This window comes from Ochotona curzoniae, unplaced genomic scaffold (genome assembly GCF_017591425.1).
Source record: "Ochotona curzoniae isolate NIBS_2020 unplaced genomic scaffold, NIBS_Ocur_1.0 contig_3520, whole genome shotgun sequence".
NCBI classification, from domain to species: domain Eukaryota; kingdom Metazoa; phylum Chordata; class Mammalia; order Lagomorpha; family Ochotonidae; genus Ochotona; species Ochotona curzoniae.
This window is the reverse complement of record NW_024465894.1, coordinates 10,029,368-10,049,982: the sequence shown is the minus strand read 5'-3', so window position 1 is coordinate 10,049,982 and position 20,615 is coordinate 10,029,368. Positions and strand designations below refer to the sequence as shown.

At 53.9% G+C, this 20,615-nt stretch overlaps 1 protein-coding gene across 1 annotated transcript; it reads right to left on the bottom strand.

Annotated features, from left to right (window-relative positions):
• Positions 1 to 2,799: 2,799 nt before the first annotated feature.
• Positions 2,800 to 6,093, bottom strand: MAFB (MAF bZIP transcription factor B). Its single transcript, XM_040981469.1, has one exon. The coding sequence runs from the start codon at positions 5,721 to 5,723 to the stop codon at positions 4,752 to 4,754; it is 972 nt and encodes a 323-aa protein (XP_040837403.1). The 5' UTR covers positions 5,724 to 6,093; the 3' UTR covers positions 2,800 to 4,751.
• Between the last annotated feature and the right edge of the window lie 14,522 nt (positions 6,094 to 20,615).

The window sequence follows — 20,615 nt, the reverse complement described above, 5'->3', positions numbered from 1 at the left end:
AGAGGGTTTGGGCGAGAGCGAGGGGCAGAAGAGATGGGTAAAAAAGAAAGAAAGAAAGTAAACAGGGAAAGGAGAGAAAAGAAGAAAGGGAAAGAAAGGAAGAATAGGAAAAATAAGGAAGAAAAGAGAAAGGGGAAAGAAGAAAAAGCTAGACCACCTTCATTGGTCCAGTGCTCCAAAGCACCCAGGCTCCCGGGAAGGCGCGCTGAGCGCATTCCTGAACCTGCCTCTCCGGCAGCTGCAGAACCAGCTCCGGCACACCCCAGATATTGGGGGTCTCAAGAAGAAAGCTTCACACGGGACAAGTCGTCGCCGCCCCAGTCTGAGACGTGGGCAATGGAGCCACATGCCCAGGGCCGGTCTGCGCCCCCTGCGTGCGTCCCGCTGTCTGTGCGTGTCAGTCTCCGCGTGTGTCTCCGGGTGCAGGCGCCAGCCTGTCTACGTGGGAACCGTGCTGGCGCAGAAGACTCCTGGCGCTGAAAGCATTTTCCCCTTGGGGACGTGGATGAGTCCGTGGAGCCCGCGAGTCGCGGGAGAGATGAACACCGAGAAGCAGAGAGTGGGACCAGCCGGAGAGTCCCGGCGTCTTGCTCACTTTTCCTGGACTGTAGGCGCTGCGTCTGGGCGTCGGTGGATCAGAATCGCAGGCTGCAGGCAGGGACACGGCCGGAGCTTGCCCGCTGTACGCGCTGTTCGTCCCCACCTGGAAGGCGCCCCTGAGGAGCTTCTGGCTCTAGCCCTTGCGCTCACCCTTGCGCCCGGAGCGGGTTAGTACCCGACGGGAAGGTTGGTACAGGGACTGCGAGGGCATCGCGCGAGGATGTATCTGTGAGTCGGCATCACTAGGGCCATATCCTGGGATCAGCATTCCTCTGCAAGATGCAGTTGGTCTCTAGGGACCGTCCTGAGCCACCTTGTCACTCCACAGACGGGACAGGGCTGGCCATGATTGGTATGAGTGTCTTGTGCACTAAGGAAGGAAGATGAGCCAATGAGGGGGCAACCCTCGGAAGGCTTTACTCCTCAGGTGGAGAGTGGCAGTCACCCTGGGAGGATTCCAATAGGAGCCAGCCCAGCTGGGGGTGAAGGTCCTTGGCCGGTACTAGTCTGCTTGGATCCGCATCACAGGCAGGAGTTCTTCCAGCATCCCACTTGCCCAAGGACTCTTTCACCTCGAAGGGGCCGTGTTGGTTCATGTGGCTCTGTACTCTGCACCTACCTGCCAATCACATCCCACTTGCTCCTTCATCAGCACACACAGGCATGGACAAAGTTACCCTCAGCTGAGCTCAGCCACCTCCTCCTGGCTCTCAGCCAAAGCCAGTCCCTGCCAGCCCCACCGTTCAGTCAGTGAAGTGAACGGGAGCTTGGGAACAAAATTCCAACTACAATCCTAAATTTCTCCCCTAGTGAACAACATCAAAGCTCTATGAAAGTGCCAATTCCTGCTACTGTTCTGCAGTCTCTTTACTCTGTAGGTCCCTCCTCTTCTTCCCTCCCCAAATCCCCATCAACACCTCAAGCCTGCAGGACTCCAGGCTCCAGTCCCACCCCCCACCCTACTGGCTTCTGGCTCTGGAGCCGAGCCGCCTCTTAGGAACTCTGAACCAGGGAACCACAAGGATGTAAGCCTGAGCCTGCAGGATTGCAATGAGGAGTCGGAGACGGGAAGCCCCTCGAAGCAGGGGTCTGGGGTCCTGGGTTCCTATGTCACCTCTCAGAGGCGTGCAAGGCTAACCCCCAGTTATAGATGGGGTTTCAAAGAAGCACTTTCAAGAGCAAGGAAAAGGAAAGGCTCTAGGGCTACCTCCCCGTCAGGGACAGTCCCGGGCTGCAGTCAAACAGCTTCACAGAACAATGACCTAGACCTTGCTTGAATTTGAGGAGCTTCTGAAATCCAGCCCCGACTATGCAAGGTCCCTTTCTGTGGCTGAGCGCTCCGAGCCTGAGACACCAGTGCACACCCAAGGTAGGGTGAGGGAGGCATTTTTGCCAAGTGGGTTAAGCCACCGCCTGCAACACCTGCATCCATATGGGTACCACTTCAAGTCCCAGCTGCTTCACTTCCAGCACAGATCAGTGTCCTGTTGGTGCGCCTGGGAAAGCAGTTGAAGACAGCTCAAATGTTTGGGTTCCTGCCACCCAGATGAAGCTCCTGGCTTTAGCTCCCAGCCCTAGCCATCGTGGCCATTTGGGGAGTGAATCAACAGATGGAAAGAAGGCCTCTCAATACCTCTCTTTGTCTCTATAAGAGTCTCCTAAGAGTCTGCACCAGGAGCTTCCTGTCTGGGGAACACTGCATCCATGAGCTGGTGCTGGGCTACCCCTGCTGGCATCAGCCCTGGAGGAAGGATGATGGATCTCCATTCAGAGACATGATCTTGGCTGCTCCCAGACAGATGCTCCTGGACTGGTGAAAGTCCCAGGCAGAAGGGCAACGACCTAGCTGGGACTGAGCACCACAAGGACCCTGCTTCTCCCTCAAGGCGGCAGAACTGCAGGCCAGTCCCAGCAGCCACGCCTGAAAATTCCCACTAAGTGGTGTCAACCTCAGATGGCGCAGCCTTTCAGCTCACCAGGAGGCTCTCGATCGGGACCTGCACCTAGGGTGGAAGCAGAGAACACATTTGAGGCACCTGTACACTTGCACACATACACTCACACTCCAAGGAAAGATCTGTCTGTGCTAGGTTGGCTTTTCCATTGGCCAGGGACGTGAGAGTCTCCCAGGTCGGCATAGCTCTTGAAGAAACATCTCAGGCGAACGCAGAGTGTTCTAAATAAACACCATTTCCATGGTTTTAATAAGCAAAATAGGAAAACATTTTAATAACCAAAAAACAGAAACCAGTCTGAATAAAACTACAATAGGCTAGGTTTTAATATTTGTCATATCATAAGCAGGGTTTGAAACTGATCCCTTATTTTACATGAAATAAAAACAATTTCTGTTGCAGTAAATTTGATTTCAACACAGTTGAATCTGTAAAAACCAAAGCTCATTTCTGATGCAGGACAAATATCCACAATATTTAAAACTGCAAGCACCATGCGGGTCATACAATCTTGTTATTACTGTTAATTTATCAACTAATACAAACTCAAAAATGCATCTGGCCGGCGGCGCCAGCAATTTCAAATGGGAACTTAAAAATACACTTTCATTTTGGTATTTTTTGTCAGTGCAATTTAACTCTTTTTACTGACCTGCAGGGGGGAAAAAAAGGAATAATAAAGAAAAACACCCAGATCTTCTCTATAGCTACTATACAACCGAAGGGGGGAGGGGCACCACCAGTAATCCTCCCTGCTCTCACAAAGGCAGAGAAAAAACACGGAAGGTTGTTGGTCTGAAGATCGCACTTGAAAGCTGCAAACTTACTTGCAATGTTTGGGTTTCTGGTACAGTGGGGCGGTTGGTTCATCACAAGCTTTGGGTATTATTGGTCCATGTGGAGGGAGCCGCTCTGTGAACAGTGCAGGCCTGGAGGTTACCATAGGGACTTTGGGGGATGCTTCTGCTTATCATAAAGACAGGTGGAGAAGACCCATGGTCCAGTCCTTTCCTTTCTCATCAGGGACCTTGTCCACTTGACCTTCAGACAGGTGAGGAGTGAGCGTGCGGAAGCCGCCCGGAAGTGCGCAGCTGCCTTGGCACTCTGGAGCTCAGACCTCTCTTCTTTTTCTCTCAACACCAAAAACATTGAAAACGGAAGCAGAAAGAGGAAAAGGAGCAAAAGGGCGCTGGGGAAGGGAAGACAGCATGCAACTTCCAAGGGTGCCCCAAAACAAAGCTGTGATGCAAAACGCCAGAAACTTTCTTCTCTCTGTTTTTTCTTACAGATAATAAAACGCTATTATCATAAACCCAAACAAAGACACCCAGCTTGCTGCCACCGTTCTCTGCGTGCCCCATTTGGTGGGTATTTACAAGCAGGCAGCCCGGACTGGAACCCGACTCGCAGCCCCAGAGTTTCCCAACTGCCATCCCTTCTCACCCCAAAAAAACAAGCGGGTCATGATCCATGATCAACAACATGCTAAAGTTAAACAAGAAAAATGGTACAAAATAGAAATTATTACCATACATGTCCAGCATGCAGGATTAATATTTTTAATGCAGATTTTCGTATTTTTTTTCTATAGAATCAAGCAGGCAATAAAACTGATGAGATCGGCGCGCCGAATGTCCTAACCGTAGCCGGCGTCTGAGGGCTGAGAGCTAGAGTTCTCTGGACAGACAGGTCCATCCGTCCTCCTTGCCTTCGCTCAGTCTCGTCCCGCGCCTGCTGGGACGTCCGGGGCCCTTTCCTCTCCTCCTGGTTCATCTCCAGGGGCAGACTGCGCTCCGGACAGCCAGCCAAGCGGAGGCCCCGGCTTTACCCGCAAAGTTCAGAATGCCTGGAGTCTCTGAGCGGCCTTGACGACTCCTCCCGGCAAGTCTTGCGGTCCTCCAGACTGGAGGAAAGTTTCTCCAGGATCTCCCACCCCCTTGTCTCTCTCTGGATCTGTTTGAGTCTAGTAGACGGCACTGGCGTGTGCTACTCCCGCCTTCACCAAGGTACCCTGCCCGCCCGCCCGCGCTCCCGCCCTTGGCCCGCGGCCCGCGCGCCCTTCCGCCCTCTCGCACAAGTCAATCAGGTCAAGGCTGGGGCCGTGGCAGGGACAGGGTCCGGGGGAGTCCAGGGCTAGGGACACGGTACGGGGAGTCCGGGCCAGGGCAAGGGCAGGGGGCCGGGACTGGCCACGACTCACAGAAAGAACTCGGGAGAGGAGGGGCTGTCGCTGGTGGAGCCCGCCTCCCTGAAGCCGGAGTTGGCGAGTTTCTCGCACTTGACCTTGTAGGCGTCTCTCTCGCGGGCCAGCCGGGACACCTCCTGCTTAAGCTGCTCCACCTGCTGAATGAGCTGCGTCTTCTCATTCTCCAGGTGGTGTTTCTGCTGGACGCGTTTATACCTGCACGACTGGGCGTAGCCCCGGTTCTTCAGGGTCCGCCGCTTCTGCTTCAGGCGGATCACCTCGTCCTTGGTGAAGCCCCGCAGGTGGCGGTTCAGCTCGCGCACGGACATGGACACGAGCTGGTCGTCGGAGAAGCGGTCCTCCACACTGCCGTTGCCTCCCGCCGCCGTCGCTGCGGTCGTCGCGTGTGGCCCGGGCCCGGGGTGGCTGGTGGGCAGCTGTTGCGCGGGGCTGGCGGAGCTGGACGGCGGTGGCGACGCTTGATGATGGTGGTGGTGGTGCGGGTGCGGGTGCGGACCTAGGTCGTCGTGGGCCACGCCGGCGCCGGGGTACGCATGGTGCGGGTGAGGGTGGTGGTGATGGTGGTGGTGGTGCGCGCCGCGGAATCCCTCGAAGCTCTGCAGCGGCTGTGGCACAGGGTGCGAGCCGATGAGCGCCTCCACCGCGTCCTCGGGTGTCAGGTTGAGCGCCTCGGGGTTCATCTGCTGGTAGTTGCTCGCCATCCAGTACAGGTCCTCGAGGTGGGTTTTCTGCTCGGTGGGGCTGAAACTGGGTGACGAGGGCACCGAGCTGCACGGCGTACTGAGTGGCGTGGACGACACCGAGCCGGCGGGCTGCAGGCGCGTGCAGGGCCGGCCAGGACGCTCTGCGCGCCCCAGCGGCTCCTTCTTCACGTCGAACTTGAGTAGGTCGAAGTCATTGACGTACTCCATGGCCAGCGGGCTGGTGGGCAGCTCTGGCCCCATGCTCAGCTCCGCGGCCATCGCCGACGCGAGGCGCAGTCGCCGCTGCCGCCCGGGAAACTTTGCCACCGGCCGGGGCGCGCCGAGCCAAGCGCGGGGGCGAGGAGCCGTGAGCCGGAGAGGCCGGGAGCCGAGGGCGCAGCGGGCTGGGGCCGCTGGCCAAGCCTTTGTCTGGGGACGCGGCGGCGCGCCGGAGAGTCCCGAAGCTGCCTGTGCTGCCCCCAGAGATCGAGGCTGTGGCTGCGCTGGGACCAAGCCGAGCCACTCGCTCAGGGTGAAGAGACAAACGGAGCGCGCGAGTGGGGCGGAAGGGAGGCGCGGGGCGAGCGCCCGCCACTCGTTCCCTAGCTCTCTGGCTCTGGGGTCCTCTCGCTTGCAGCCGCTGGCAGCCTGGCTGTGCAGCTGTGCCGAATCCGCCGCCGTCGCCGCCTTTTATCGCCTTCCTGAGTCACTGGGGCGCTGCGGCCCGGGCGGCCCGGCGCGTCGGCCAATGGCTGCACGGCCCCCGCGGCCCGCGCTGGGCGGGGCGCGCCTGACAGCTCCCCCGCCCCCCGCGTCAGCTGACTGGCGGCCAGAGCAGCCCTGGAGCCCGCGAGGCCTGGCGGAGGGCTGGATCCGAGTGGGGACTACTCGCCCGGTCCAAACCCCCCTCACCCTCCAGATCCGGCCACCCCCGTACGGTAGTCTTCCGAGCGTGCACCCAAGCTCCTGGCCAAAGCAGCTCTTCCACTCTCTCGCGCGATCTCCTCCATAAGTATCCTTTGCCCCTACCCCCACCCCCCAGCCCATGTCATCCCCGAGGAGGCTCTCAAAGAGCGCCGGGATGACGCCTCCCGGGCCCTTTGTTCCCCAACGGCCCCCGCCCAGTGGGCGACGCTCCGTGTCCTCGCAGCTGCTGGGCCGAGCGAATGTGTGACGTGCGCGCCTGGGTTTCAGGAGGTCTGCGCGATTTTGCCTGCTGGGGAACAGGGTTGAGGATCTGAGAGTTGCGTGTAGACCCAACTCTTCGCCTCTTGGGATCTTTCTGAGACTAAGAGGGGGCCGTCCATTTTTTGCACGGTGGTCGAGCCCCGACTCCATTGGTCCCGCCGCTCTCCGCGCGCACCCCACCCTCAAATGCTAAGAAAGCACCGAGTGAAGAATCGGCTCAAAGGCCCTGAATCCCTTCCTCCCAGCCAGATGCACGCAAGCCCGAGCGATCCAAGACTGGGGCTGAGGCCAGCCCGGGACGGGACTCCAGAAGCTCTCGGATTCTGGGGGAGCGGAGCCCTGTTTTTGTTTGAACGTTTTGTAACCATTAAGCAGTTCACCGCGTCGGCCCGCCACCTACAGCTCATACAGACATAAAGTGCGACCCCAAGTGGCTACTGTGCGCAAAAGCGACGCGAAGCGCCCTGCCCAATGCCCGAGGTTCGGACCGCGCCACGACCCGGACAGGTCTTCAAATCAGGCCTAATCCAGCCAGTCCAGAATACAGATTGTAAGTGCACCAGAGCCTAAAACAGGTTCTTCTTCGAGGCACACACAAGTGCTGTGGTCCCGTCTTCGGACTCAGCCACGAATCCCGCCGGGTCGCTACCACTGAAATTCCTTGCCAGAGCCTTCCCGGGTGCCCGTCGGCTGCTCCCAGTGTGAGCAGGTGCTGAACTGGGAAAGACGGGTGGCGGAAAGTAGAAACGCCGCGGGGCAAGAGGGCTCAGGACTGTCTGGTATGAAGCCTCACTGGAGCGCAGACTGGGCGACAGGAGCGCAGAGCGCGAGGCGTCCAGACGGAGCTCTCTCGTGATGTACACCCACCTTGCGCCGAGGCCAAAATGACCAGAAACATCGGATTCTTTCCCAGGTACTTGCGGGGACACCGAAACCGCCTACGTGGCGAATTCGCTGGACCCGGAGCCCTGACCCGCCTCCCGCGTCGCCTTTTGCTTTTCCGGATGGGGAGCAGAGAAAGACCAGCGAAGCGTGCGCTGGGTGAGTGTGTCCCGACTGCTCGCTGCACCGGATCAGCACAACCCACGCGGGCGCAAAGAGGTCAAGTTGGCCCACAACGATAGGGAGGTCGCCAGATTTTTTTCCCCTGTTAAAAGATAAAATATTTGCCTCCTGTTAATCTGAACACCCTCTGTTCTCTCGCGCCCTCGGAGACGCTTGGGTTCGCATCGCTCCCGGCAAGCAAAAATTTAATGAAATGAATGCGCTCTAACCAAAACTCCAACCACTCGATAGACTATTGTAATGTGGGGAAAATCCGTCTTCAACCCTCTTCGAGAAGCGCGTCGCCCGCAGCGGAAGTGTGGGTCGGGAGTGGAGAGACCCGCGGCGCGGACAGCTGCACCGCCAGCGCCTGCCTGAGGCTGGAGGCGTAGGAATTCACGTTGGCCCTGTAAGAGTCCCCTGTGGGGTTCGCACGTTTGGACCGCGGCTCTGTAGGGGACCATTTCCAAGTCACCTTGACCTTGTCCCCTTGGATCTGTGCAAGCTTTGGCTCAGGCCTCAGGGGTGCGGCTGGACGAACACACTGTTCCCTTTTGGGTATCACTGAGCTGGCAGCCCCTTCTCTGCCGGTCACGGTACCTGGCATGCCAGCGCTCCTCTGCGCCCAGATAAAAGTTAGCAGGCCGGCTGTGTGCCCCTCTTCTCATCTCCCCCAGGCGTGTCCCTTAAGGCCGGCTGAGCCCTCATCCTGAAACTGAGACACAAGTTTCTAGAGTGCTGTCCATCGAGGCCCTTGGGCAGTTCCAAAACTTGCTTTCTGCTAGTCACCTTCAGCTGCGGTCCCAGGGGCTCCACAGCCCAAGGCTTTGTCTGGGCAGCCTGCCTCCTCTTTGTCCCTGAGCCTTTGCCTCCACTGTAGTCACTCCCTCCTGGCACACTTTACACTGAGATATCTCTGTCCATCCCTAAGTTCTCCTCCGACAAAATTTGCTCCTTCGCAGCTCTCCCAGCCTGCTACTCCCTCCCCTTCCCACTTCCCCATTACCCCCTCCAGAAAGAAGTTGGAAAGAGCCGATGGCACAGGCACGCATACTGCCCCAGTGAAGACAGCAGCATCCAACCCCACGGGGTAGTTGAATCCCCATCCTCACCCCCAGCCTGGCACGGAGTCCCAGGCACCACGATTCCTCCCTTCCACTGCCTCTCTGGGCTCCTGGTCTGTGTGCCTATCCTTGGCCACATAGCAGCATCTGGAGGCTGCTCCCCATGCTTATGAAGCAGGCAAGATTGGGGACGCGGCAAGAAAGGTAGAGACAGTCTTGAAGGAGCAGAGCTGGGGGCAGGAGTGGGGAGGGAGTTAAGAAAATCAGGCCTTGTAGAAGGAAAGTGCCCGGCTCTATGGAACAGCAGGCTGCCTCTAGCCCTGCCTTTAGCTGTCCAAGCTCCTTTGTAAAGTTTTCACTGGGAAGTGAAAGCCCCACCCTACCCACTGGGAAGCTGGGATACCTTCCCAGGTGTGAGACTTCAGGAAGGATTCTTTAGCTAAAGATGAAGGAGGACTGCCAGCTGAACCACACAGCTTTCAGGTGCCCGGCCGGAGGGTGGAGGAGGAGGCAGCAGTGCAAGGCTGGCTGCCCTGCCCCCACCTGCCAACATCAGCCTATGGGGTAACTGGGCAAGACCGGGCAGCACGCCCTAGCCCCGGGGAGTGGTGCTTCTGGCATTCACATCCAGCCGCATTGTCTCAGAGGTTTGTTGGTGTTTAGCGAACCAGGAGGGACCTCTGCGCATGCATGAATGTGTTGTTGAGTGTGTGTGTGTGTGTGTGTGTGTGTGTGTGTGTGTGTGTGTGTGTGTGTTTTGGGAGTCACAGCATGCTGGATGCATGAGCTGGGAACTCCCTCGCTGTCTTGGGGGCTCCCACCCTGAGGTCTGTGACTTCCAAGAAGAGGCAGAAGGTTGTTCTGTCTTCCCCAAACAGCCTCCCTTATTCTCCTGCCCCACACAAAGGCCCTCAAACTGCAAGCCAGTGCTTTCAAAAGCCAGTGCTTTTGGGTCCTGGTAGCCTTTATTCAATCTAGGATTCAGGTGTCCCCCAACAGGGAGCCAGAGTCCCTTGCTGTAGGCTGGGGACCGCTCCCCATCCCCAACACACACAGCTGAGGTGGAGATGTATTATTAAGATGACCACGTGTGCTTCTTTCTGCTTTATTTTGCTGTACAGCTGGAAAATGTGCATATGTAGCCTACGTGCTCTGTTGACCAGCACTCATTAGATAACCGCTGGGCAGCACTGCCTTCATACTACAGGGGTATCTGATGATAAGAGTCATGCCCACCATGCAGAGGCACGTAAAGCCATGTAGCATTCTCTTTCACATTGAATTCTCACCAACCCCATGAGATAGCAGTTCTTCTTAGGACTGTTTCACAGAGATGGTAGGCAGAGGGTGGGAAGGCTGCTGAGCTGAAAGAGACCTCTAGCAGTGGACCAAGAGTGTTAAGCAGATCTGCTCATGTAGTCCTCCTGCTCATGTAGATAGACTTATCCCTACTTAACACAAAGAACGAAGCTCAGAGAAACCAAGAGACTTCTCCCAAGCCCCGCAGGTAGGAGTGATGGATTAGAGCTTCCAAGTCCAGAGCTCTGAGTAGGAAACATGCCGTCTCTGTCTTGAGTGAGTCGCAGGGGTACCAGGTATGCCCACAGTTCCAGTTCCTGGCAGAAGCAGTGACTCCCTGCAGCTCAGTGTTGAGCTACCAGGAATGTCCCTGCCCTGCAGATACGGGGACATTCCCTGTGCCTTCGTTGATCCAGCATGCTTCGGATTCTCCTTCCTTTCTTCTTCCCTGGCTGTGTGAGGCAGGAGAAGGAAAGGCAGGGGTATGAGGCAAAAAAGAGACAGGGAGAAGTCCTCTGCTCCTGTCCTCAGCCTCAGCCTGGCCTCTGGTCCTAGATCCAGCCACTGGCCTGGGGAGAACCTCAGCCCCAAATCATCCAGCTCTTAAATATCAAGCCAGGGTTCAAGAGTGGGGTTCAGTGCCAACAGGAGTCACCCTACAGTGAGGGCTCACCCAGACCTTGCCTTCCCATTATGATGCCCACTCAGACCAGTATTAAAATCCTGAGACCTCATTTTTGTTCCCAAGGGCTCAGGTGATCACCAGCGCAACCATCCCCATCATATCTCCCCATCTCAAGATCTCTGCTTCTCTATCCATGCTTCCACCCTTTTCTTTTTCTTAGTGACTCCAGAGCTCTGGACTCCCTAATTCTCCACAGAGCAGTGGATCCAGGTTTTCCATATTCTACACATCTAATCATCCTCACCTCACCCTCCTACCCACTGGCTTCAATTCCTTTGACACTTGGGAAAGAATCCAACTCCCTTCACACAGCTTTCAAGGACAAGCTTGAATGGTCTTCCCTAGAGACTTGCCCACCTGTGTCCCTGCATTCCCCCAGCTCACAAGGCTCCAGGCTCAGCCTGAGCTATGTTCTTTGTACCTGCCATCCCAGCCCCCAACACTGAAATGAGCTAATCTTATTTTTGACAGCCTTCAAGGGACATGGATGCATCTGGATGTGTGGTAGAGGGAAGAGCCTATGAGCAAAGACAGAGTCCTATCATTTCAGAACAATGTCCTGCACAGTGGCCTGATGGCAGGGCTTGGTCCTCCAGCACTCACTTCCTCGCGCTGGATCAGGTAAACTGCTGATTGATTTGGAAAGCCCTCAGGGAGACACATGATAGTGGTTGTTCAGCTAGTCCCAACATTTTCCACTGGAGAAACTGTTATGAATGCAGAATATTGAGCCACAGTCTGATTTTGCAAGTCTGAGTAGAGCTCAGGACTTCCATTTCAGTAAGTTTCCTCAGTAGTTCAGATGCCCAGGGTCCAAGAGAGACACTCTGAGAAAGCAGATGGATTGTGACCAGGAGCCCCTGGGGGAGACATCTCGTTGCTGGGCTTCCTCCATGTTCCCAGAGCCAGTTCAGTGCCCACACCAGGAGCAACTCAGTTACAGGTGTGGCATAAATAAATGAGGAATGAAGTTAATGACTAGGCAAGCATCCTAGTGTGGTGCTTCCTGCAGGCCCTGGAGCACCACCATGCCCCCTTAGTTAACAACGAAAGAACTCCTTATTCCTCATTCCCAAGACCAAGGACCCACCAGGACCAGAAACTCCTATCTGGAAGATCCCTGGTGGCCTCCCCACTTCCCTCCTCCCTTATCCCCATGCTCAGCACTGTAAGACAGGGGGAGAGGGCAATTCCCTCCCATGATTCAGGGACCTGCTGCCAGGAGCTGATGGAGAGGAAGAGTACTACTGGACTATGCTAAGCCTAGGTGCAGTTCAGCCAGCAGCTGAACTACTGGTCACTCATTCTCCCTTTCTTCTTTATAAATGAATTATGCAAGATGTACAAGGTCACTTTCTCATTGCTAAACAAATGTGTAACAATGTAGTCTTGATCTATGTCTAGAGCTCTTTATTCCTTCTCAGAAACTTGTGTTATCAATCCATGGAGATCTACTGCTTTATTTTTAACCAACACATCACATTGCCTTCAGTGGTCACCCTGATAGGTTTTCTTCAAGTCCCATAGTGATGGACGTGCAAACTATTGCTCATCTTTCACTCTGTGTAACAAGCTTGCAAGTTGGCACCTTTTCATGTGCTCCTTTCGGCTTATGTGCAGAAAATTGCTGGACTGAAGGGTTTGTTTACTTTCCATGTTAATGTTATCATTAGCCTCTAACAAGATGGTCCTTAGGACCTTCCCATCGCAGAGATCAAGGGGTAACCTGTATCCCCACAGTCATACCCAACAAGGGATTTTCAGGAAAGTTTCACATTTTTGGTGAAATTATATTCCTAGTGCTGGGAAGTGAGGATTCGGCCTCTTTCTTCCATGCTAGGAAACTGCACACCATTCCATTCCAGCTGGGAAGGCATGGTGATGAGCCGCAGGTGTGGTCTTGGGCAGCAGATGGCAGATGAGAAGGTAACAGTGACTACGGCTTTGAAGGCTGAACAGAGATGTGTTAAACACAGATGCCAGAAGACCTAGTGGAAGAACCAGTTCAAGCAAAGGCATGCAAGGATGGCACTGCCTTGAGCACTTGGGGCACCATTTCCAAGAGGCGGCAGATAGAGCTAGTGGCTTGTGCTGGAACCAACAACTGAACAGCCTTGAATGCCAATGAGCCAGAGTTCTATAGTGAGGGCTGGATGATCCCATCCACATAGGCAAGAATCTTTCTCTGGTTCACCAGTGGGCACACTGTAGATGCTCAGCAAGCACTTGTACAAATGAAAGGGAGGGTCCCAAAGACATTTAAATGATCTGCTTCATTCTGCTTCATCGCACACAGAGACGAGGAACACTCGATGCCAGGGACGAGAGGCCAGGTTCCATTCTGGACCCTGGAGAGATGGTACAGACAAGCCTAGCCTAGGCATCCTTTCCTGGGTTTCAGCCCTCACCCCAGCCCTGTGCCAGGTCTCTTTCACCTCTGCCCGTTAGAGATTACTTTTGGTTTCTGTGTTGACAACACCAGTTTCTGTGTTTGGAGCGGCTGTTCAGTGCCATTTCCTGATTTAATATCAGAGCCAGCACAGAGCAAGGATGCACAGTTAGCAGTTTTTGCTCCAAGTATTTTTCAAGCTCCTTTTTGATGTAAGAGTTGGGTTTGCAGCTTCCCTGATCTTGGTGAACAGGGAGGGAGAGGCTGGGGGAAGGAGCCTGGAGCCTGAGGTGGAAGGCGAGGAGAAGATCCTGCAAAGATCCCACCAGTGCAGCTGCATGGATTTCTATGCAGGGCTCAACAAAGACAAGGGGCAGCTGGCGGGAGGCCTCTGAGGCAATGCTGCTGCCACTCTCTGTGTGGGTGCCAGGTTGTCCCCTTGTGTTGGTGCATGCATGTCTCTGAGGACTGCATCCTGCCACGGCACAAAGCAGCAGCAAACAAGGCTGATCCAAAGGGCCTGGGGCACTTTGGTTTTGTTATGTTATGCCTGTGGCCCTCTGCAGGGCTGGGAACAGACACTGAAGGAAGTGCTCACCTGCTTCCGGTGGAAACAGAGCTTTTCCTTACATGGAGGTCCCTGCAGCACTGGAAGCTTTGGGGTTCTTGGGGCAGCTGTAGAGAGAGACTGACATTTCTTCCCCCCAGAGTCCTCAAAGACCAGAGCTCTGCCTCTGTAAACCCATGTCCCCTGCTGCTGCCTCATTTCTGTTTCTGTGGTCACCTGCAGGTGCTTCCTCAGAAACCTCCCTGTTCATTGTGGATCTTATGAGAGGCTGAAGCCCAAACAGGCTCAGGGATATGAGAAGTTTACCAGGAGACACCCATGAAGGATAAGGGTTAGGAGCAGGGAGAGGAAGGAGAGACTTCCACATGCCTACCCTGTGAAGGCAGAGAGCAAGCAGGAGGATTTGCAAGGAAAAGCCTTTGTCTGCAGCCCTCCCTAGAAAAGTGGTACCCAGGCTCCTGGGGCATCCCTTGGCCAACAGCTCCTGCTGGGAACCCCACACGTTGTCTGGAAACAACTGAGACAAGCACAACTCAAACGGGCTGGCAGTCTCCTGAGCTTCCCAGAGTGACTCCTCCCAGGGGAAACAGCCTATTTCCAGGACTGCCCCACTCTCCTGCCAGCCCCTAGTCTAGGCAGACTTGCTCATGGTGTGGGGTTCGTGCCAGTAAATATCTTCCAGCACTGTGCAGTGGGAGACCCACTACACTTAGCCTGCCTCACCTTGGCCCTCCACCATCACCTTCAGGCCAGCATTGTGATCTCCCATGTTACAGGCCGCCAGCTCAGAAACAGAGAACCACTTGCCTGAAGATAAAGGGAGAAGCCTATTGGGCACTAACCACTGTTCTCACCTGCTTTGGTGAGGAGGAGGCTGGGAAAGGGAATGCGGGAGACTTGTTTTTCTCCTGTTACTAATCCCTGCAATGGACAGTGTGCAAGACCAAACTGAAGTCATCCTAGGACCAAATGGGTCATATTAGGGTCCCTAGCTCCCAGCCCATGAGACTGGCACTGTAAGGATGGCACCCTAGCTCCCAGCCCATGGGACTGGCACTGTAAGGATGGCAGTCTGTAAAGAGAGTGCCTAAAAAAGAAAAGCCAGTCCGGGTGTCAAGGAGATACCCTTAGGGAGACCCCAGGATTCTTGGGGAAAAAAAACATTGTGTTGGCTGTAAAAATGCAGCCTGCACTCCCCATCCTGGCCACCAGGGGCCTCATTAGCCCTCAGGCCACTGTAAAGCCCAGGGTCTCTCTGCCAGAGATCAGGACCTCCCACCCTGCCCCAGATCCCTGCGGACCACCAAGCCCAGGTTTGTACCATTGCTTTCCAGGACTCAGCATCTGCTTCGCTGTTGTGGCCTGGTGGGTAGCCCCAGCCAAGGAAGAGAGTTATTTTTATTTATTTCTTCTTAATCATGAACTTAATTTAGCTGCTAATCAGGTTACCATGGTGACTTGCACTGGATTTATAGCAGTTTTCCTAAAGTGTCTTTTTCTCACTCTTTGGGCAAATGAATAAAATTTGGGTGCCGCACAAGGCACATAAATACTACATATCCTAGAGAAGGGGCAGATGCATCCACTTGGCATTTGCCTTTTGCTCTGCCTCCGTTGCTTAAGGAAGAGCTGTGACTTGGGGCAGACCCCAGGTTCTGCCTTTTGGCCCTCCCTTTGGAACCTTCAGAAGATCCCTACTGCTGGCCGGGCAAGGGTCGCGTTGCTTGCAAGGCTTGTCCCTCTAGTTCCAGCTCCCTAATGGCATGGGGAGCTCCCAGTCCACTGTTCTGTTCCATGCTCCCCCGTGTCACTGTGTCTTTGCTTGTGCTGTGCCTTAGACCTGGGAAGCCCTGTCTGGAGAGTCCTTGGATGGCTGCAGAGGGTTCTTCCTCTCTGCTGTCCTGCGAGCCCCAGGGGCCTGGCTTGTGGAGAGCTCACCCCCTCTCAGGTGCTATTTGAGGATGTCTATGAGACTCCTGCTGGTCCCACTGCCCCATCTGTCAGGGTTTCAGGGCATGACCAGCCCAGGAGAGCAAGGCTGGGAGGCAGCAGTAGCAATGCAGATCTGGCCTGTTCACAGCTTTCTGGATTTCACTGAGTGGGAGAAACCTGGCCCCATTCCCCCCAGGTGGCTGGGGGATGGGAGGGGGGTCAATGTTCCCCCTCCATGTCTCACCCCAGGGGTTCACCAGAAGAAGCACTCCTACCTTGAGCCAACTGGAGACTCTCCTGTGGCTCCCAGAAAGGACCGTCTGCAGACCGGAGACCACGGATTCCAGGTTTCCCCCGAGGACCTTGGGGCGGACTGCCAATCAGTCCTGGGATCGGCCACAGTCCATTAGCGAATGCCCAGGGTTTGAGGCGCCAACGGAGCCCCTAGGCGTCGGCGCCAGCTCCTGCTCGGGAACCCTAAGCCACCTTCAATTATCGTCTAGTGCTTTGCAATCAGACACACAGCTGCGTGGCTGCTTCAGTAGATCAGAACACCCCCAATCCCAACCAGTGCTGGTTCCCTAAGCTTCCCAAGTACCTCCAGGTTGCAGCGTAGGTTGTACCCTCAACAAGAGAACAAGAGCTTGCTCTCAGAACCTCCCTGGTCATAGAGGCACAGCCCGACCCTCTTCTGCAACCCACGCAGCAGGTGTGTGATGGGAGCTCACTGCTGAGCCTCGCTTCCCACACCTGGGAGACAGGGCTGTTGCCACAGCACCAACAGTCATGCCCCCCTTCACCTGTGGCCCTTTAGAACCCACGCTCACATCCTAACTCTGCACATTGATTTTGCTTCGAAATGGAGAGCAGGAGACAAAACAGGTCAGTTCCCAGGATGCCTTTGGAAGTTAGGTTGGGTGGCAGGGGGTGGAGTGGCAGAGTAGGAACTGAGAAGGAAATGTCCATGAGATGCTAGCATGGCTCTACATGGCTGCAGCAACTTCAGGCAGCACATCAGTCCATCTGTGCCTCAGAGGAGTTCTGGCTGTAGTGACAGTGATGAAGGGGTCCTGAGGTGGGAGGTAGAGGGACAGACCTCCATACATGGGTATGGTGAGACCTAGAGTTTCAGATGCACACTCTCACGGCTCAACAAGAGTCTGGAACTCTAGTCCTAGCTCAATGGCAAACATCCTGTGGGATCTTGGGCAAGTCACTTAACCTCTCTGGGCTTCAGGAGAGTGTTCCTGGGAGATCTAACCCCACCCTGCCCAAACCCCTCTCCAACATGTGGGTCTCTCACAGATGGGCCCATCTAATCATGGTAGGTGGAAAGATCAGGACTCTGCACTCAGAGTAGAATGCAGACACCCCTCCCCCTGACCTCAGGCCCCTGGGAGTTGCCTCCCCTAATCTCTGCGCATATTCTAGGGCAGGGGTTAACAGGTGCCCATGGCCTGAAAGGACTCAAGAGGCATCCAGCATGGCGGACAGCAGGGAGCTTCCCCTGACTTCATGTGTTTAAAGGTCAGACTGTCTGGGCTCAAATCAGCTGCCTATTAGCTGTGTGTCCTGGGGTAAGTTTTCCAGCTTTTCTGTGTCACCTTGTACTCATACGCAAAACGGGACTCACAGCAGCCTATTGAGTGAAGACTCAGTCATCACTTCGTGTATGCCCTTTTGTGTTACTGCCCGTTGTGTCTTACACTCAGGATCTGAGATGCGCAGACACGAAGCCGCTCACCTGGGCCCGGGACTCTCAGTCAGGGCATCTGGTCCAAGGTCTTGTTACTCTGATGTCTACTCGATGTGATCAATGTTCCTCACTCACTTGGTTTGCAAACCAAGTTCATACAGCAATGGAAACACATCGCAGTAGGGAGTTGATTAAGGGCAGGATGAGCCACGGATCGGTGCTAACATCATTAGAAGAGAGACGACCAGACGTTAGGATGCCATACTACAAGGAGTACATGGCACCATCCTGGCCAAAAATCGAAGGTGATTCTGTTTCTGGGAAGCACGGGGGATGGAGGAATATGTTAAACACCACCACAAGGAGGCACCCAGTGAATCCAGAACAAGAGATACCTGCAGGATAAATGACCCGGTCTCATGGAGAGAGAAATGGGATTTTAAAAAAGATAAATGGATAGCATTGTGAACAGAGACATAAATGGCATTTCAAAATGAGAGGAGAAATGCTTAAGAAACTTATTAATCAAACGCAATGTTTGTAGCCTGCTTCAACTCACAAAATGTACACAGGTATCTTTGAGACCATTGGAGATATTCAGATAGTGATATTTTCTCTTCAAGGAACTGGCTTCGAAAATTTTGTGAGAAGTAAAGATGATATTTTGCTTAAGCTAACAAACTCTTAAGCCCTTCTTGATCAATACTACCCCCCACAGTATTTGTGTATGAAAGGAGTTGAGGTCTTGGATTTGTTTTTTGTTTCAAATACTCCGACAAGGGGAGGAGGTCAACAGCATCTGTGAGTTTTTGTCATTCTCTTCTTCTGAATGTCTGAAAAGTTTCACAATAAGAAAAGCTTAAAGCAAAAAAAAAAAAAAAAAGCAAGGCAGAGGATGACAGAAGATCAACAGGGAGGAAGAGCTACAATTGCAGGTGTGAGAAACAGTGTGCTGACGCGACGGAAGGGTCTGGGAGGGCTCCTGAGCCATCTAGGAGGTGGCATGTCCCTCACCCATTCTCAGATCATCAGAAGGAAAGCAAGACTTTACATGCTACCTTGGAATTCATTCATTCACTCTCTCCAACCCATCCTTCCAACCATCCATCCATTGCTTGTTCAGTTAACTCTCCTGTTTGTTGAAATCTTAGAACCTGAAAAAGGCACAGAAGATCTCAAGGTAACCATCCTGTCCCCATGGTCCTGGATCCTGGCGTGCAGGTTCAATCTGTCATCACACGAAGTATCCTTATAAACCAAAGTCTGAGTAAGGACATGGACTGAGAGCCATGGAGGAATTTGATGTGGCAGGACTGGCTTGGGGTCTGGGAGAGTTTTTCTAGAACATTTAAGCTGAGGCTTGTATAAGGGGATGACCCCCTGTAGAGCCCAGGCTCTGTTCTCTTTGTTCCCAAGCCAGGGCATAGGTACAAAGAGAATAATCAGAACAAATGTCCTGGGACAAGAAGCAGCCAGGGGTTTTTCTGAAATATTCATATCAGAAGAGCAGCTAGAGCAAAACGAGGGAGTCATGAGGAGACCTCCCAGATTGGGAGACATTAAGGGCTGCAAACGACTGCCCTGGAACCAAGAGAAACTTGTGCCATGCACAGGACACAGGTCTTTGGCTAGTTGGAGAATATTGCTACACATGATCAAGACAGGTAAAGGGGAAGCTTGTGTGCAGAGCAGGGCATGAAGAGAAAGTGCTCTGTGTAGAGAATTCTAACTTAGGAACAAGGTGGAAGGGCAGTAGGCTGGCTGGGGAAACAAAAAGGCCATTACAGAGAGATCCAGTGGAATCGCTGAGTAAGTCATCCTCCCAATTAGAGCTCTGAAAACCAACAGGAAAGCAGCCAGTGCACTGCTCCGGCACTCCCTCCCACAGCCAGCCCAGCAACGGGAAGGAAGTTCTGGCCAGCCTCGGGGGGGGCTCAGTGATTTATAGCTCTAAGACAAAGGCTCCCAAGGAAAGGGCCTGCAGACCTCGGATGAGCTGTCGGAACAATCAGAGCCCATCCATCTCCTTGAGTTAGCAGAGCATCCGGAAAATGGGCCCGGGATGGAGCTGACATGGGCTGAGGACCAGCCTTCCACTCGGGACTTTCCATGAAAGACTAGGAGCTGGGAGTGTAAGCCCCAGTGTGCAGATGAGGAAAACGAAGCTCCTTGAAAGAAGGATTGCTCATGGTCACCAGTTCAGAGATTTAAACTCAGCTCTGTTTGAATCCCAAGGTCATACTTTTTTTTTTTTCATATGCTGCTGCCTCTCTGGCAGCTCCTGCAGCTGCCTAGGGTAGCTGGTCCCTTAGGAATGTTCCAGCTTTTTTTTTTTTTTCCGAGATTGAGCTGCCATTGCCCAGTTTTCAATTCACCCTAAAAAGCCAAGCTAGTCTACCCAAAGCCAACTGCTGTCACTGCAACTGCAGAACCGAGCGTCTACTTCTGCCTCTGGAATTACAATCCTGGACTGACCCCTGCCTCTAAACTATGAGCAGTGTTGGATGCCCTCGTGACAGGTATCAGGGGGTGGGGGCATACAACTGTACATGTTTGCTGAATGACAGAGAAGACCTTAGGTGCTGGAAACGTTGTGACAAACTCAGCTTCAGCAAAGATGGTGAAGAGATGAGGATATGTTTATGGGATAATGTTTATAACGGAAAGCAGACTACAAAACCACATAGCAACCCGCCTGCATATAAATCCAGTACGAATTTAATTGTGTGAAATAACACACATTTATTTGTACAGAGGACAAATTCTGTATGCAAGTGTAAATCCACATGCTAGTAGTTGTATCATGGTGCACTTGGCTTCTACGTGGTTTTATTTGTTCTTTGAAGCTTTTCCCCCTGAAATGCATTACAAGAGCATGTGCCATTTTCCAAATAATAAGAAAATGTTATAGTCATTTTCTTAATAGCTTCATTTTAAACAGTAAAGTTGAGGCCAACCTTGGAACCCAGAGCCAGCTGCCAGGTGATGCTCTGGGGGTTTCAAATAGAGCTCCTCTAGTCTCAGAGACCATGCAACCTGCAGGATCCATGCCCTGGCACAAGGAGCTGCCTGTTCCCTGCCCAGGGCCTTAGAGTGAGGAGCCTTGATGCCAGGCCTAACAGCTGCCTGCCAAATCCTCACCACAATCAAGTACATTTCCATGACTCCTCTCTCCATAGCAAGTCAGTAAATCAAAGAACAGCTCATACACAAGGTGGGCCCTTTCTGGTAAAACACAAAAAAACTTAATCTGTGGTCCAGAAGCAGTAGATTGCGGCGGCAAGTCGGCAGCCAAAATCATTAATC

Bases quoted from the DNA above. Each gene is read 5' to 3' on its own strand.
- MAFB (XM_040981469.1), bottom strand. From the start codon at position 5,723: ATGGCCGCGGAGCTGAGCATGGGGCCAGAGCTGCCCACCAGCCCGCTG.